The 16,514-nt window shown below is 37.9% G+C and overlaps 1 protein-coding gene across 5 annotated transcripts in view; it reads right to left on the reverse strand.

The window, feature by feature from the left end:
- Positions 1–709: 709 nt before the first annotated feature.
- The window catches only part of Map2k6 (mitogen-activated protein kinase kinase 6), a 111,679-nt gene continuing 95,874 nt past the window's right edge, over positions 710–16,514 (reverse strand). For all 5 annotated transcript variants that reach the window (XM_020183454.2, XM_020183455.2, XM_074045257.1 and 2 more), the window contains exons 10-12: positions 16,144–16,283; positions 8,779–8,824; positions 710–4,606 (exon numbers count right to left, since the gene is read on the reverse strand). In XM_020183454.2, the coding sequence (XP_020039043.1) occupies positions 4,529–4,606; positions 8,779–8,824; positions 16,144–16,283 (264 nt within the window). In that variant the 3' untranslated portion in view covers positions 710–4,528. The remainder of the gene's footprint in view (positions 4,607–8,778; positions 8,825–16,143; positions 16,284–16,514) is intronic.

Below are 16,514 nucleotides of genomic sequence, written 5' to 3' on the forward strand. Positions count from 1 at the left end.
AAACTAGGAACTTATTTGTACTAATTCTTTCAAGCCAAAGACAAAGTATTTTTTGTTATACACTTTTGGGAGAAACAGAGTATTTCCTCTGACCAGATATGAGGAAGACCCTTGGTCAACATAAACATTTTTACTGTTAAACTAGAAAACATTAGTCCCTCTCAGTGTCCTTTGTGATTGTATTTCAAAGACACTAAATCAAGTTCATTTGGAGAAATCAGTGACACTCTTAGGTTTGGTACCAGCCTCCTTCCTCTATTGCTGACAATTTCATTTTGTTGACTAGCCGTGGTCTGGCAATGCAAGACTGATGAACAGCAAAGAAGGCTAGTAGCTCATTAGAAAGTGAATTAGTCAGAGGCAGGCAAAACCAAAATAACAAAGACACAAAGAGTGAAATAATAAGGAGGATTGAGCAACCAAGAATTCAATTTCGAGGGTCCCTGGTCAGAGACAAAGCAAACATCAGCACAACACATTCTGGAGTTTCCAAGCATGTGAGGTGTCACAGCAAACTCTGAGGCATGGTAGGACACTCTTGATTTTTGAGGGAAACACAGAAATATCTGTATGACATGGCTCAAGCTGTTACTGTGATGGTGCTTGGCCTAATTACTTAATACAGTGAGCTATGAAATATTTTGGGCTAGGGCATCATGAAAGAAATTATGAAGACAACTAACAGCACCATAAACAAACAAGTTTGGGAAACTCTGGCACATAAAATTTTTATTAGGTTTGGAGGATATTCAAGAACCTTAAAATACAGCTATGTTCACATGAATTAATTTCCATTTTTCAGATGGCCTAACTGAAATAAAATCTGCTTATTTGACTGATTCACTCTGATTTTATCACGGTGATCAAATGCAGTCCTTAGAATAATAGATTATTTCTTCACATCAAGGCCTTTGGGCATGCCTAACAGATTGGTGCCATGTGTAAAATCAGTGACTGATATTGTATCAATATATACCTTTATGTGAGTTTTTTTTCTTCAAAGTAGTCATTTTAGAGGGCTGTATTTATTCCAGGAAGACTGGCTCTACTTACTCTTTTTTCGGGTGGTGGTAAGGCTCTTCATTTGAAATTATCTTCTAAGCAAATAACAAGATGCTTTACAAATATTCCACAATGGTAAAACTTCACCTGTTAGGGTAGATTTACCTTCTAGAGGTTACCAAGCAGGATTTGATGCTAAATCTAATAATCCAGGTAGATGAGCCAACTGGAAAATACCTAGTCAGGATTTTTGTGAAAAAAATAATACTAATAAAAAAATTAAAACTCTAATGAATAATTTTAAAATAGAAATTACAAATATAGGGAGGGGAATGGGTTTCTGAATGAGAAGTAGCAAAAATATTTTAGTAAATTTTAAAATTATTATAAATATATAATCTCTTGAGGTGGCTACCTGGAGGGACATTATACACATAGTAACTGTTTTAAGAATCATTCATGTTATGATTTTGGCACATCTATTATATCAAAGACAAAGAGAGATGAACATTTTTATAATATAAAGAAAATTTACAGTATAGGCAATATGATACAAATCTAATACATTTTGATGAGTGACCCTAATCTCTGTGGCAACTGTACTGATGAATATAGACAACGATGATATACCAATAGTCCATGCTGGTAGACAACTAAGTATTTTGAATATCATCCTTGAATATAGATTCTTCCCTCTATATATTCATATCTGCCTACATGTATAAGAGACTCCCAACTGATACATAATTTATGCATCTTAACTTGTGTGTGTATGTGTATGTGTGTGTATGGTGCTGGGGATCAAACTAAGGGTCTTCTACAGGATAGACCAGTGATCTAGTACTGACTTACATCCTCAGTGATTGGTTGATTATTTTTTAAGTTGGTTGTTTATAATGTATACCTCCAGTCCTCCACAAACAAGATCATGTTCTAAAATTTAGACTCATAAGACTATCAATCCCTTGTACTTTAGTACATAAGACATCTGATCACTATGTAGAATATTGCTTTTCTGAAGAAAAACTATTTCAAATTTCAAATCAAATTCCGGGAGCATTCTTCCCTGATACTGACAAAGATGTCCCCATTGGTGAGGACAGGAAAAGGAATAGGAGCTCTTGCTCCTCTTTGCAATCACTTGTTACTCTGCAGATGGTGAAGACAAAGTAATTTTAAGTCAGTTCTCTCCTTAAAAGGTACAAGTCCAATATTTTTTACCCTGCTGCCTATCAGTATCACAAGAGGGTTTGTCAAAAAGTACTCATTCCCAGGTCCCATGCTGGACCAGTTAAATCCAAGTTCCTGGAACTAGGACTTTGGCAGTGACATTGTTCACAAGCTCCTCAATGATTCCAAAGTAAACCAGAGTAGAGAACCAAAGGCCAATTCATTTTCTACCCACTATGACTGTTTTGCAGGTTCTGGCCCTGGGTTCAAAGACTGAACAAGAAACAAATAAGAAATGTGCTCTTTGTTCAGAATGTTTCAAAGTAGAAAAACTGGTGTATACAATCAGACCCAGACCAGATAGATGATTTGCTTTATATACTTCGCCAAAAGCTGTAAAGGGTCACCCCAGATTTTTTTCCTCTTCTTTCTGTTTCTATAAAATGGGTGAACACAGCAAGAACACAGTTGTGATTTAGGAAGATGGATGGGAAATTGACAATACTTAAAGGATAGTAAGAATGCTTTCTGGCTAGAAAAAGAAAATGAAAACAGATGTATCTTCAAAGCAGATGAAACTGATGTTTAATCAAATACGACACAAAGGAGGATAAAGAAGTGAAATACTCACTATGGGCAACTGTCATGAGCAAGAGTTAAGAACAAGATGGAAGAAATACAGAGAAAAATATACTATTGCACTGAAAAATCTAAATGAGAAAAGAAGGGAGAATTTGAAGGAGTGGCCCTCTCCTTTTTTGTGAACTCAAAGCAAGGAAAAAATATGAGATATTTTTCCTCTCTCTTTTTTTTTTTAAATCAACATTCTCTGCCTTTGTACCCCAAACACAATGCCTCAAAGCCATGGCTCCTTGTTATTTAGTATAGGTCTATATTTTCCCCGTCAATGACTTCACTCCTTGATTCTAAAGGAACAGAGGAACAGAGAGCCCGTGGGTGACTTCAGCCACAAGAGAGAACTTTTGCTGCCTAGTCAACTTGCTGGGAATTCAGGAGTGGAGCTAGCCAGTGCATGCTGCTGAAGAAAGATGTGACATAAACTTGACCTGTGGAAATTTGGTAGTCTATACTTACAAATTAATTAAACCTTCCACATTATCTTTTCATTTTATCAAAGGACTACCAACCACCTTTAATTTTCTGCTACTCCAAGTTCTTCCCCAATAATAAGGCTTCTTCACTGAACATTAAAACAAACAAAGCAGGAGAGAGATTAATTACAAAGGCAATCTTTGGGGTAGATTCATTGTGGGAGGGACAAAAGCAGAAGGCACCAATTCTCACTGTGGTTTGTCACTTCTCACTTCATGACTGACAAGTGTCCTCCTTACTAAATATAGATCCGTAGAGAAGCCACCTAGCAGGACTTGATTTTCCAGACACACACACACACACACACACACACACACACACACACTCCCTCTCTCTCTCTCACACACACACGCACGCATGCACACACATAGATGGGTAGGTAGTTAGATATAAACTCACATCACAGATCACTTTGCACTAATACAATATCACAAATGTCAAAAGAACCATTTTGTTTTTACTCTTTGAGCTGTGATACAAGTGTTTGCTTGTCTTTTTTTTTTTTTTTTTTTTTTTTTTTTTAATGCTGTCCAAAGTTGAGGAAGCGGTAGGATCAGGGTACTTTAACACTTCACTTCACAGATGTGTTTACCCCGGATTGAGTTGAAGTTTGGGAGCCTGGAAGCAGCCACCACAACTGCAACAGACACGTCACAAGAAGAGCTCCTTTTTGAGATTTTTTTTATAATATTCTTAAAGATGCATATTAAATAATTTCTTCTGGACCACAGACACGACTGAACTTAAAAAATAAAAGCCCTATAAATATTGCCAACCCAACCTTGTCTTCCGTATCTCCCATCTTGCACAAAATGGAATCTTTCCAACCAAGCACTTAAACATAAATATTAAAATTACAAGTTGGACAGACTACACATCTACTTACAATTTCATCACTACTGTAGCACCTTTTTGCCAGGGCCAATTGCATTCATTTTGTAAAAGAACAAGAGAAATCTGAGAAGCTTAAGGACTCATATGACACATCATTAAATATTTAATCACCTTTTTCAAGTCCTAAGCCTATATCACATTTCATCCAGCTAGAGAGTTCATTCTATACTATAGATTCCAAGGCCCCCTAAGCAGGGGTAAAAGAAAAGAAAATGGGGAAGAGAAAACCCTCCGAGATGCAGGGTTAAATTATCTCAAAGATGACTTTCTATTGGCACTGTAGTGAACTTGCTTCACCCCGTAAACCCAACAATCCACAGTAGGGTCAACCAATTAAGTCCATTGCTTTTTAGTCTCCAAGAATCAGTTTTACAAAAGATGCCACATCTGTTGCTTTGGATTCATGTAGGGTGAAAAATGGATGTTGCTGGAAAAGAAAAGAAAAATATACAGTATTAATATTTGTAACTGGTTATATAGGAGATTAACAAATTAATAGATTTAATAAATGCATTTAGCATTCTTATCAGGGATTAGCTGTATTTCTCCTTCCCCTTGCAAATATTTTAAAGATTATCTCTTTGTTGTTTCCGATATCTCTAGGTTTCCACTAGAAGAATCTATTGCTTTAAAAAAATACGTAAGTATGCTTTGTAAATCATGACTACAGTAAAATACAAAGATTGGCAAAGACCATCCAAAGTTCTGACTTACAAATAACACGGTCCCGTACAAAGTCATTTGCAATAGTAGAACAATTAGACATTTCTTAGAATGAGGTACTTTTATTTCTTAGAAGAAAAGAGTGGCAAAACAAGATGTCAACTTTGTCAAATAGTAAATGCACAAGAAAGGTATCTTTGCCCTTGACCATGGAGAGCTGGTTTGAACCAAAACAGTTTAAGGGTATTCTTTAAGTCTGAAACAGCCAAGAGTTAAATTTATGTCCCTCTTGATGAAGAGTTGATATATCTGGAAAATAACATAGACTGCCAAAGTATAGGTACGTGTAGAAAAAATTCAACTTGGAGAAGAAAGATTGAAAAGAGGAGAATAGTCTCTATGCACACAGGTTAGATTAGGTAAACTTCAACAACAACAAAAAACATCAAGCCTTGCACTCTGCTAGGGGAAAAGGCAAGGTAGTGTGCAAAAGGTCATATAGTTCAAAACAATTGAGAACAGCAAGTCATTCTGTTTGAGTCAGAACAACCCTCCCAACTCAACTGTTTACAATAAATTGCTCAACTGTGTTACAATAAATGCCAGGTTATGGCAGTGGAACCTTCCACCTCTAATCAGAAAGAGATATAGCAAATCATGATCTGCAGTCCTCAGAGTAGAAACAGAACCAACCACGCAATGCCAGAAGGACAGTCCCTTCAAACAGAACCTAGGGCCTTGTTCCTCCTTACCTATCATGCCCATGTCACTGATTGGTGGTAGGTACTAGGTTCAGTGGCTAGTTGAGCAGCTAAATGTGAGCATTTTTGAATGCAGACATGTAGATGACTCACTCTGCTTTCCTGATCTAAGGCATTTAGTTGACAACCTTCATATTGCCTAGCTGTAGGTTTTCTAATTCTGTTTGTTTTAAACCTGACAGTAGAGGGCTGGATGAGTCAGTTCTGTGGGGAACTGAATGCCCACCCAGGGAAGTTTTAGGAAACAGGCAATGGAGAAGTAACAAAGAAACAAAACCTCGAAGAAAGTAGGTGGTCACTGTAAAGGATTGTGACTCAGAAAATGGAAAGGAGGTCTTCTACATTTGCCCATCAGAGGATACAGGTTGGGTGCTGGCTCAGACCCTTACACCCACGATATTAGAAGTTCCAGATGCAAGGTCCCTCATCCGAGCTCCCTCAACTCCCAAATAGCAAGCATCACTTTCAATTACTAACCACGTACACAGCACACTCACCAAATGTTTTACCATCGTGCTTATTAGCTTTCCCACATCCTCTTGACATTTGGTGATCTTTTAATGTGCTTGAAAAGCTTTGTACTATCAAAACAGGACATGCCAAACCACAGACTGTCTTAGTGACTACTTCTAATGCTTGCCAGCCCTGCCTCACTTCTTGTTCTGCTGCTACGAGCTCAGTAGATGGAGCCTGAGTTTGTGAATGAATTAAACAACTTGACCTGAAATCTTTAATTTAAAAAAAACCCTTCAGGCATCTTTTAGTTTATTCCCAGGCTAGGAAAATGTTGTGAGAGCCACAGGGCATGTTAAAATGGAAAGTGTGACTTCTCTCCTTGTGTAGGTTTTGAGGCCCACAAATATTGGGAGGAAACCCAATCCTATCTATAAGCAATGGACCAAAAATAGCAAAGACAGCAACCTAGAGATAAGAAAAATGACATACCACAAATAATCCCCAGACTATCATCCCAGGCTGGATTTCCCCCCAAAAAAGGAACTGGACACAAGAACAAAGGACTTTGCACCATTTAGGTTTGCTGTGGTCAGCAGGAGCATGGAGATCCATGGACATGCTGCCAGCAGCATAGGGGCAAGTCAGAAGTAACAACGGACCTCCCTAATATCCCATATACAATACCTTATCCCTCAAGACTATGTTTTTCTATAGATTCAGGCATCCTGCATCACGATGTAAGTCAATCTAGATCTTCCTAAGGTATTTGGAGAACATAATCATCTCACTGAACAATTACATGAATGACCTGGTTATCATTTTTGGTGCTTACCATCTAAGACATAGGTTAGCAAACTATGCCTCACAGGCCAAATACAGCCTTGACCATTAAAGTTTTATTGAAACTTAGCCACACCCTCTTCTTTCACATATCCAATATGGCTGGTTTCAGCCTACAACAGGTAATTTGGTAGTTGTAACACCAACTACAGGTTCCACAATCTTAAAATAGTATCTAGACCTTTACAAAAGAGTTGGGTAATATCTACTCTAAAAGAACAAATCCTACAGGGTCATCGTCCTTCCACTTCCAATAGAAGTTTGAAAGGATGAAAGGATGCTGAAGTATGTGTGACCCTCAATTCAAATTAGGGAGGAAACCATTCAGGATTTCTGTAAGAAGTATATATCTGGGTTGGGGCCTTAGATATACTGTCCTTCATCCAGAGAAATTATTATTTTTTTTTACTTTTCTACCTCTTCATGAATTCCTAAAATCTAAACAATACCCACCCACCATGTGTTTCCCAACGCTGAAGTCAGGGAGTTTTGGACTTAGATTTTCCATTTAAAACCTCAATTCCACAGGAAAGCAGGGAATACTTATGGTCTCAAAAGGCAAGTCCATTTCCAGTACCACAAAGACTAATGCCATAAGGAGAAGCGGGGAGGGGGGAGGGGGAGTCCACACCATCTGACAACCACAACATGTATGCCAAAAACATCACAGTATTTGCTAGAATATAATGGAAAGGTAGAATTCAACACCAGCTGCCAATGTACAGTAAGCATTTTTTTCTTCAAATGTGGTCTGATGAAATTTCAGATAAGAGGCCACTCAGGAGAAAAAGGAATGCTCTACATTTTAAACAGCTGGAAATATATAGAAAGTGTTCTTCTTTTATCTGAAATTAATTACAAAACAAGGAGACTTTAAAATAGGATTCACTCTGTCTATTGCATTTTGTGTGAAATTAAATTTGAAATGCCTTTAGAGGTCACCCAACCATACCAAAAAAATTTTTTTAAAAAGATTTCTGAACTGGCCATTAAAAAATAATAATGATGGAGGAAATATTAAACATAAGCATGTAGAATACTAAGATTTTTCTCAAGTAGTACCTTTCTTTTCTTCCTCAGCTCTAGGTCTTAGTTGAATAAAGCTATTGAACTCTAAGCACTGGATGCTGTTCTTTTAAAGGGAACAATGACAGCCAAAGGAGATGGTCCTGACTCCAATTCATCCAAATGAGGAATAGGCCTGACTTAAATAAATCAAAGCTTGTCCACGAGAACTGAAAGTCCACATGAGTGGCTGTGACAATCACACATCGCTGTGGATCAACATTGTGTAACTCTTCTGAGCTGTACTTTTCCGAAGTCTCAGCCACCTCACCACTCCACTTGCTAAGAGAACGTAGGACACTTTGCTGCCCTGTGCTAGTCTTGAAGACGACGTGGTTGTGAGTGGGACAGGATGGGAATAATCTAACTAATTAGATCAGATATGTGACATTTAAATATCTATCATCATTAAAATCAGTTAAATCCTGCTTTTTTGATTTTAGATTACTAATTTGTAACACCAGCTAGCTTTTAAATTTGAAAACACAGATTTTATAGACATAATTTGTTCTCTATCATGACGGGCTTATGAGCCTGGAAAAAATTTGTAAGAATGGTGCTACATTCCTAGCTTGCGTTAAATGTCACAATGAAACTCCTTTAGACAATCAATATATGCCAATAAAAAGAAAGAATATTAAATTTTAATAAAGGATACACAATGAGTAAAGGACTCAACTGTTTTTCTTGAGTCTGATTCCTATTACTGATGTCTCAATGGATCAACTTCCAATATGGTTAATTTAATCATAACTTAGGACACAGAGACTTTACTAGTTATTAGATTGGAGCTCTTTCCACTGCTAATACTCACCATAAGCTCTGGATATGTAGGCCGTTCTTTGGAATTCTTCTTTAAGCTTAAACAAACAAACAAAAAAACAATCACATTAAAATCTGGGAACTACTTCTCACTAAACTAGGATTTCAGAACCAGTAGGAGACCGACCATACCAGCTTTAAAAACGGGCCTCTATCTTGACCTTCTTCTGTTACACTTATAAATCAAGCCTTGAATCACTGTGGATATATCTTCAGAGAAATCAATGTGTGTGCGTGTGTGTGTGTGTGTGTGTGTGTTTATTTTCTACTGATACTTTACCAATGACATTTAAGACTGCTTTTTCTGACCTATAGGCACTATATTTTAACATATACATCTCCTTTCCTTCAAGTAAGTTTTCGATCCCACCTACACTAGCATAGAAATTGACCATTGTTTCTTACAATACATTTGTTATCTTTCCACCATCTTCAACAACTTGATTCTTCTTGTTTGTAGTTTCCTTGACTATATGATTTGCTTTTTTCTTCATTCCTAACCAAACCTGCCTGAGATAGACAACAAATCCATGAAGTGTCTAAGGTAACATTACTTGTTTACTTGCATCTTAGTTGATAGACAAGAAAAATACATCCAGTCAGTGACTTAGCACTGTTCTTCTTAGAAATACTTGGTGATCATGCACTACTGTCAAGTGATCATTTGGTTCTGTGTATACACAGACATTGAATAACATTTGACACTGGAGGCAATGACAATAAAACTGCAAGATTAAAGAGACCAACCCATCATCACTGTTGTCAACCCACCCCTGACCTTTACCCCCCTCCCACTTAGAATGGAAAAAAAAAAAAGAAAAGTTATAACTTAACGCAGGTTACAGAATGGAGAAAAGGATGATTTGCAAGTTTCTGTGCACGCTGGGCCACAAAACCTTACATGAATGGAAAGGAACTGTGTCTGGAGCTAGAGGAAGGAAAATGTGACTTACTATCAGATTGCTAGGATTTAGGTGAATGGGCCATTTTTGAGCAAATGAGACTTAGTATGTGTGATATGAGCACTGCTCCTCCCACATAAGCTCATCATCATGAGGAGATGCAAGGAACAGAAACAGAGCAAAGTCACTGAGACACTTCAAGCAATTGTGGTTTAAAACAAAACACAATTTAAAAAAAATAAGAGGAAGCTTTTTGAACCAAAACAACTTAAAAGCAGCCTACCAGTTTATTCCAGGCAATGCTGTGGGTAGAAGCCAGGGAACCTGAGACAGGGTACAGGTAGATGTGAGGACAGTAGTTTCAACCTGGAACTGAGGGCAGACCTAGGACCTAGTGACCTCAGTGACCAGACAACCTATGGGAGAAAGTTCATCTCAACTGAGGATAAAAAATAAGAGTGCGTTAAAAAGAGGAAATATCAACTATCGAAGTTGGGTTGGTATGGGGATGTGTGCCTGAGTGAAATGAATGAGGCTGTATGTCTCCCACTTAACTGCTTTGCATGTACCGTATGTATCCTGGGAGTCAATATGGGTGATTCTCAACTGGAGGTGATTTTGCCCGAGGGGACATTTGGCAATGTCCAGGGGCATTTCTGGTTGTTACAACTAGTAGCTGAGTTGTTACTAGCATCCAATATAGAGAATGAGGATGCTGCTAGGCATCCCATAATGCACAGGTGGTCCTCCACAGCAACCAGAGTCCAAAATGTCATTAGGGCAGAAATCAAGAAAGCCTAGACTACATGTCCTAGGATGTCGCTCCTTGTCGCAACCTCCTTCCACCTTCTCACAGATGCAATTTACTTATAAGAATCATCTCCAGCTGGTTCCTCTCTCATTTGTGCAAATTCTCATCAGTCCCACCTCCTGTCTCCTAGCCCTTGCTCCACCTTCCTAGATGCAATGGTTTTTCTAAGTTCAAAAGCTAGTTCACCTAGAAAGAAACACAGAAGAAGAAATGTGATGCTAGTATACTGCTGACTTGATTCTAGTTTTTTTTTAATGTACAAAAGCACTAAATTTACAACCACTATTCAAACCAAATCAATTAAAAAAAAAAGAACTTCTTCTCTATAGGTTGATCTTGCTAAATCAGTAACAAGACACTCAGCCCAACATTAAATCTACACTCAATATTCAAGGGGTTGATTTTGGGTGTTTCTACAGAGACCCTAATTCTTCATTGAAACTGAAACATTCTCACTGAGCACCATGACCTATTTTTCTGTGACTAGCTTTCAATGGTCAACATCAGAACTGATTAACCGAGACAAAAAGCTTCTATTTCAAATATTTAAATGATGGCTTCTTTTACCAACTGAAGACCTTTGTGGTATTGCTGATTTTTGACCCTCCATTCAGTACAGAATGAGATGATTCTCTTCCCAAGAGATAGAAAGGCTTAAAGGCTTCCATTTTTAAGTACAGTGATTTTCAGAAAGAATATTTTCTTTTCATTTCCTGAAAGATTTACGAAAAGGTCTCCAGAAGTGTTTCTTTTAAAAAAAAAATCTGCATTTAAAAAAATGTAGCAAAAACACATCAAGTTGATCCATGAAAGATTACTGAGCCTCTGAGTTTACTGGCCAATGAGCTACTTCTTGACTTACACCCAGGATTAGAAAGGAAAGTTTACCCTAAGCTCTGCTACAGAGTATTGATCAAAAGACCTAACAACAAAATAAGACTATTTATTGAATTAATATGACTGATAAAACCCATTCTTTCCTTCTTTTAAATGAAGAACACTTCAAAACATGCACTAAGAATAGCAAAGTATCCAAGATAAGGTTAGGGGAAAAAAGTCAAATTTTCCATGTTTAATAGGAAGTGCTTGAAATTCAGTATAAAATAACAACTACAGAGTTCAAAGCTACACCAATTTCTTTTTGGATTAAAGACAGACTTTTGAATTTTCAAGTGGCTTGTCATTTTCAAGCATGCAATTAGCTAACTGCCCTAATTCCTCTTCCAAATGCCACAACACACGCTTCTGACCATAGCTGACACTAAAAAACAGCTTCATGCTGTCTTGAGAATTGCGAGCTTGAAGTTTGTGCTGACCATAGGATTTCTGCCTATTTGAATTCCCCCGATCATTTCCAAGAAGGGCTATTTGGTGTGTCCACAGAATAAAAACAAATTGCACCTCTCAAGCCATACATTTGTCAAAAGCTAAGTAAATATCCAGTGCCTTTTTTTACTGTCCTTTCTGAACAAGTAGGAGACTGTATTTGATTGCCTGAGTCAGATAGGACCGACATCTGGATGAGCCTCCAACATACCCCAACATGCCATGGGGCTGGTCAGCTGGGCACTGAGTCTCCTAAGTAGACCTGGAGGAAAAGCAAAAACAATTCTAGCTATTCTCACTGAGGGAAGTGACTTCCTTTTACAAATCTATAGGGAGAGGTCATGGTGAAAAATATAAGAATGCTAAGATTCCACCTTTGTAAAAATTAAACTCATTTGTTAACCCTTCGCAGGGCTAGAATGTCAGGTTTTCTATTACACTTCTCTATCATGAATCCCAAACCAAAGCTTATATGGTCAGCACTATCAATCCTAGGGACTTATTAAAATCACTATGATAACAAAAACATGTGGAGGAGAAACAGGAAGAAAATCTCATTCAGTAGCCCTGTTTTAAAATAAGTACAGAAAATAAAGGCTTGTAAGCAATCATTGTTTCTTTTTGTTTCAAGTACGTAAGGAATAAATGCCTCAATATCCCTTTCTTCCTTCATGATGATTCTCTATGTTGCTACAAAAGAAATGGAGCGCCTAGATTTCTGGGCTCTAGAGTGAATTCTGGGTGTCATACTGGTGCCTCTAAGTGCTTTCTACTGCACCCCACACACCATGATTTTCTGTTTCTGACTAGCAGATGAGCCGGAAGACAGTGGCTATCAAGCTGACTCCGTGCGAGCAGGTGTACAGGTCCCGGGCAGCATGGTGATGTCATGCAATGTTTACAGGTAGGTAAAACTCAACCCACAAAAGTTCCCAGATTCTAAACAAATTCTTCAGGATGTGGGTTATGTGCTCATTTGCTACACTTAGCTCAAATACAGACATAGAACATGAAAACATAGATGCATTTATCTTGAAATTTGAGATTAAAAATTTCACTTTCCAAATCTGTAGTATCCATTCCCCATTTATCACCAAGTTGAGACATTATAAGAAGTCTTGAAGGACCATAGCTTGATTGCTATAAAAATATAATGTAGCAATCACTGAAAAAAAGAATCCTTTTATGAAAATGTGTCTTGTGATAGTACAGCTTTATAATTAGGAAGACTAGTCAATAAAGTTATCTCAAGGTATAACTTCTCTTCAACAAGAAATAGGTGTTTTTCAGTAACAATCACTTTCTTTGTCCTTTCCACTCAGCTCCAGACCAAATTTCTAAAACAGACAATAATAAAATGAGTGCAATAACTTGACTGTTATTGAGTGGAGGTGTGTACCCATCTGTTAATATATATGCAAAAGAAACTTTCTTCTCTAAAGGTCCAAGCCAGTCATAAGATTTAAAAAATAAAACTATCATTACAATTTTCAACTCAGTTGGCTTCAAAATAATTTAATGTTCATCCTTAGGGGGTATCAGAGAAAAGAGTTTGGTGGTTTATGGGAGGCAAACATATTATTGACCTGGGGACTGCAGACTCTCCTAAAGTCCAGCTGAGAATAAGTAAGAATGCTCATAAAAGTCAGGATTAATGCTCCCCTGCTATTTCCCAACTCTCATACCAACAAAAGTGACTCACTATTTTACAAAATTGATACCCCTGAGTATTAGATTCTATCAGAACTGTAATACTGGAAGTTTCATGAAGAAAAATCTGCCTTTTGACAACATCTAAACTGAAGTGATTTGAGTTTGCTTCTACTGTTATTGTGTTTAATAAACCCCATAAGCAAAGAACCTGGCTTATCAAATCCAAATGAAATGATACAGAATTAACAGGGTTAACAGAAATGATGGTTCCAGGAAGGATAGAATAAGCCTACAGCTCAATATATTTCATTGAATGAACTATGGTAGCTGACACTAAAATTTACAGAAAAAGAGAAAGAAAGAGAAATCTTAGAGGCCAGACATGAAAACACTATGTGTGTTATGGAAAAGGGTAGGCATGGTGGAGTGACTATAGAAGGAACAACAATTCAGGGATATGAAATCTCCATGTATGTACACACACATCACATACACAACAATTAGAAAACATTTCTCAAGGGTTATTCATTTCCTTGTTTAGTTTTTTGTGCTATGGATTGAACCTAGGGTCTCTCAGATGCTAGAAACATACTCTACCTCTGAACTACAGCCTTAACCTCAAGGTCTTCATTTTTCAAATTATCTATAAAAAGCTTTAATTCTCTGATTCTTTGAAGGAAAACTCTAAGTAAGAGAAAAAAAATTGGTAAAAGAAAACTAAAGTAATTAAATAATTTTTAATAACAGAGAAGATAAGAAGCATTCAGAATAAGGAGCAATTGATAGCAGGTTTATAGAACTTACATTTAAACCTAGTCTCACCAGACACATGAGAAAGGATGTTACGATGTCAGGACAACCTCAGAGCATTTGAAAAATACTGAAATTTACAATCACTGCAGGCACAAGGCTCAAGGGACAGTACTTTCAAAGCTTGCTAGAGGTTTATAAATGAGAAGCCAGAGTTGAGAACCATTGGATTAAGGCAGTAATTTACATTGGGAGACTCAGTTTTCTCAAACTTTTTACTCAAGCCTTATTCTTACCAAAGTTTCTTAAAATACCCAGAACTGTGGAAAAGGGGAAAAGTGGGAGAAGGACACTAGGAAGGATAGCTTGAAGAGAGTTCTCCAAATAAGATCCTTTCCTGTTACTACCTCCCGCCTCGAGAACTATTGGTGTAAACTATCCAAGATGACTCACCCCTTTTCTTATGTGACCTTTTAAACACTTGAGGATAAGGAAAAAATAGTGAAACTAACAACTACAAAAGTTGAGTTCTTGAATCCAAAAGGCAAAATCATGACCCTATTTCAACCTAGCAGATCTACCATTACATCCATTTCCTCACTCGAGGAAAAGAGACAGGAGGACACACCTTGGGAACCCAGAAAATGTACATTTTAGAGACACTCGACAACATTTCCCTAGAGTTAAGTGCTCCAGCCCCTCTCTAGCCATTTGGCCAAAAACAAAACCCAAAAACAAACCACTGTAAGCCAGACTCATAAATCATTAGGGAAAAGTACCAGGGGTGAGAAAGGGCTTAAGACCAACTAAAAGTTCAAGAGGCCTTAGTTTCACAAGCAACAGAGAGTTGCTTTGTCTCATGTTTCCCAATAAAAGCTGTATTCAGAACACTTGTTCCAAAGAGCAAGAATGCCAAGGAAGGATGCCATAAGGCATCTGTATCTCAAAGAACCTTCAAAATTCCAGGCCTTTCTAGAATGCCAGTGGTCAGAATTGCTCCCCTCTAAGGGTCACAGCAGGAATTGCCACCAGTTCTGACTCCCACCTGATCCCCCATTCTTCTCAATTGTAACGATTCCCATATAAACTTGACATCTTTGTTCCAGTTGCACTTGCAGTGATCACTATTATCAAGTCATATTAGCCATCATAGCCACAGTGAAGACAGAAATCATGTGACTATCCCCTCTCTTACTTTTCTTTGATTGTGCTGGTTTCCATGAAAGCAAAATGCTTACCACAGTAATATGGTTCTTTCCCTCTCTCCATTCCCTTTCTTTGGGTTCTTTTCCCAGACCCCCAATATTGCCTACTGGATCCTCCTGGGCAAGTCTATCCACAGTTGTCAAGGGTTCTGTAGGAGCCAAATTCTGGAAGATTTCTAGGGTCCTAAGTAAGACTCTTGAGTTACCCACTGTCTTCTTTGCAACTATTTCCTTTCCCTTATTCACCAGTACTTCTTTCCCCTTTTTATTTATGCTCAACAACAAATGCTTACGGTTCTCACATAGGAGTTTCTCACTTTTGTGGCACTGTGTGTCATATTCCTTCTGTTTGGAGTACCATTCTTATACTTCCCTTTTGCTTGGAAAATACCTCTCATGGTCTCAGCTCAGGATTCATTTCCTCCAGAAAATCTATCCTGATGCCTTTCCTCTGACTTTTCCTAAATACCCTAAGCATATCTCTAGCCTTAGACTTGCCACATTGTAATACTATACTATAAATATGATTTATGACTCTCCCTTACTGGACTTGGAGCAGAGTTGTGGTAGGGGTTATGGCACAGTCATCTTGTTCTCCAGCCTGGATGCTTTCAAAATGAATGTGTGCATAATGGATACAACCAGGTGGAGGGGATTCATGAGAGTATGTCTTCTTTAGCATTGGCATGTGGGAGCTGGGGCTCTCTTACCATTGTGAGGTAAAGTCAACAAACTCTGCTGAGAACTTGTCTGCTGGGAGTTGTGGTGATGGCTCTTCTACCACCTGTTTGAGCTGCTGGAAGGGAGTTCCCCATGAATCATAGGGAAACCGAAGGATAGCCAGCTCAATCTACAAGGGAAACAGAAAGGCAACTGTGAAAAAAGACCTCCTTAAAGAATCAGCTGTGTTTATTCTAGGAGACCCAGAGGAAGATACAGAGGTGAAGTTCAAGTATAATTGGGAAGAAAAAATAAACGAATAACCTGTTCTCCAGCAATTTCTCCAAAAGTCCTAGTGTTAGGGGTGTTCTAATATTATCTCACTAGAGAGGCCATTTACATCTATCTAAAACCAAGACCC

Source organism: Castor canadensis, chromosome 11 (assembly GCF_047511655.1).
Source record: "Castor canadensis chromosome 11, mCasCan1.hap1v2, whole genome shotgun sequence".
Taxonomy (NCBI): domain Eukaryota; kingdom Metazoa; phylum Chordata; class Mammalia; order Rodentia; family Castoridae; genus Castor; species Castor canadensis.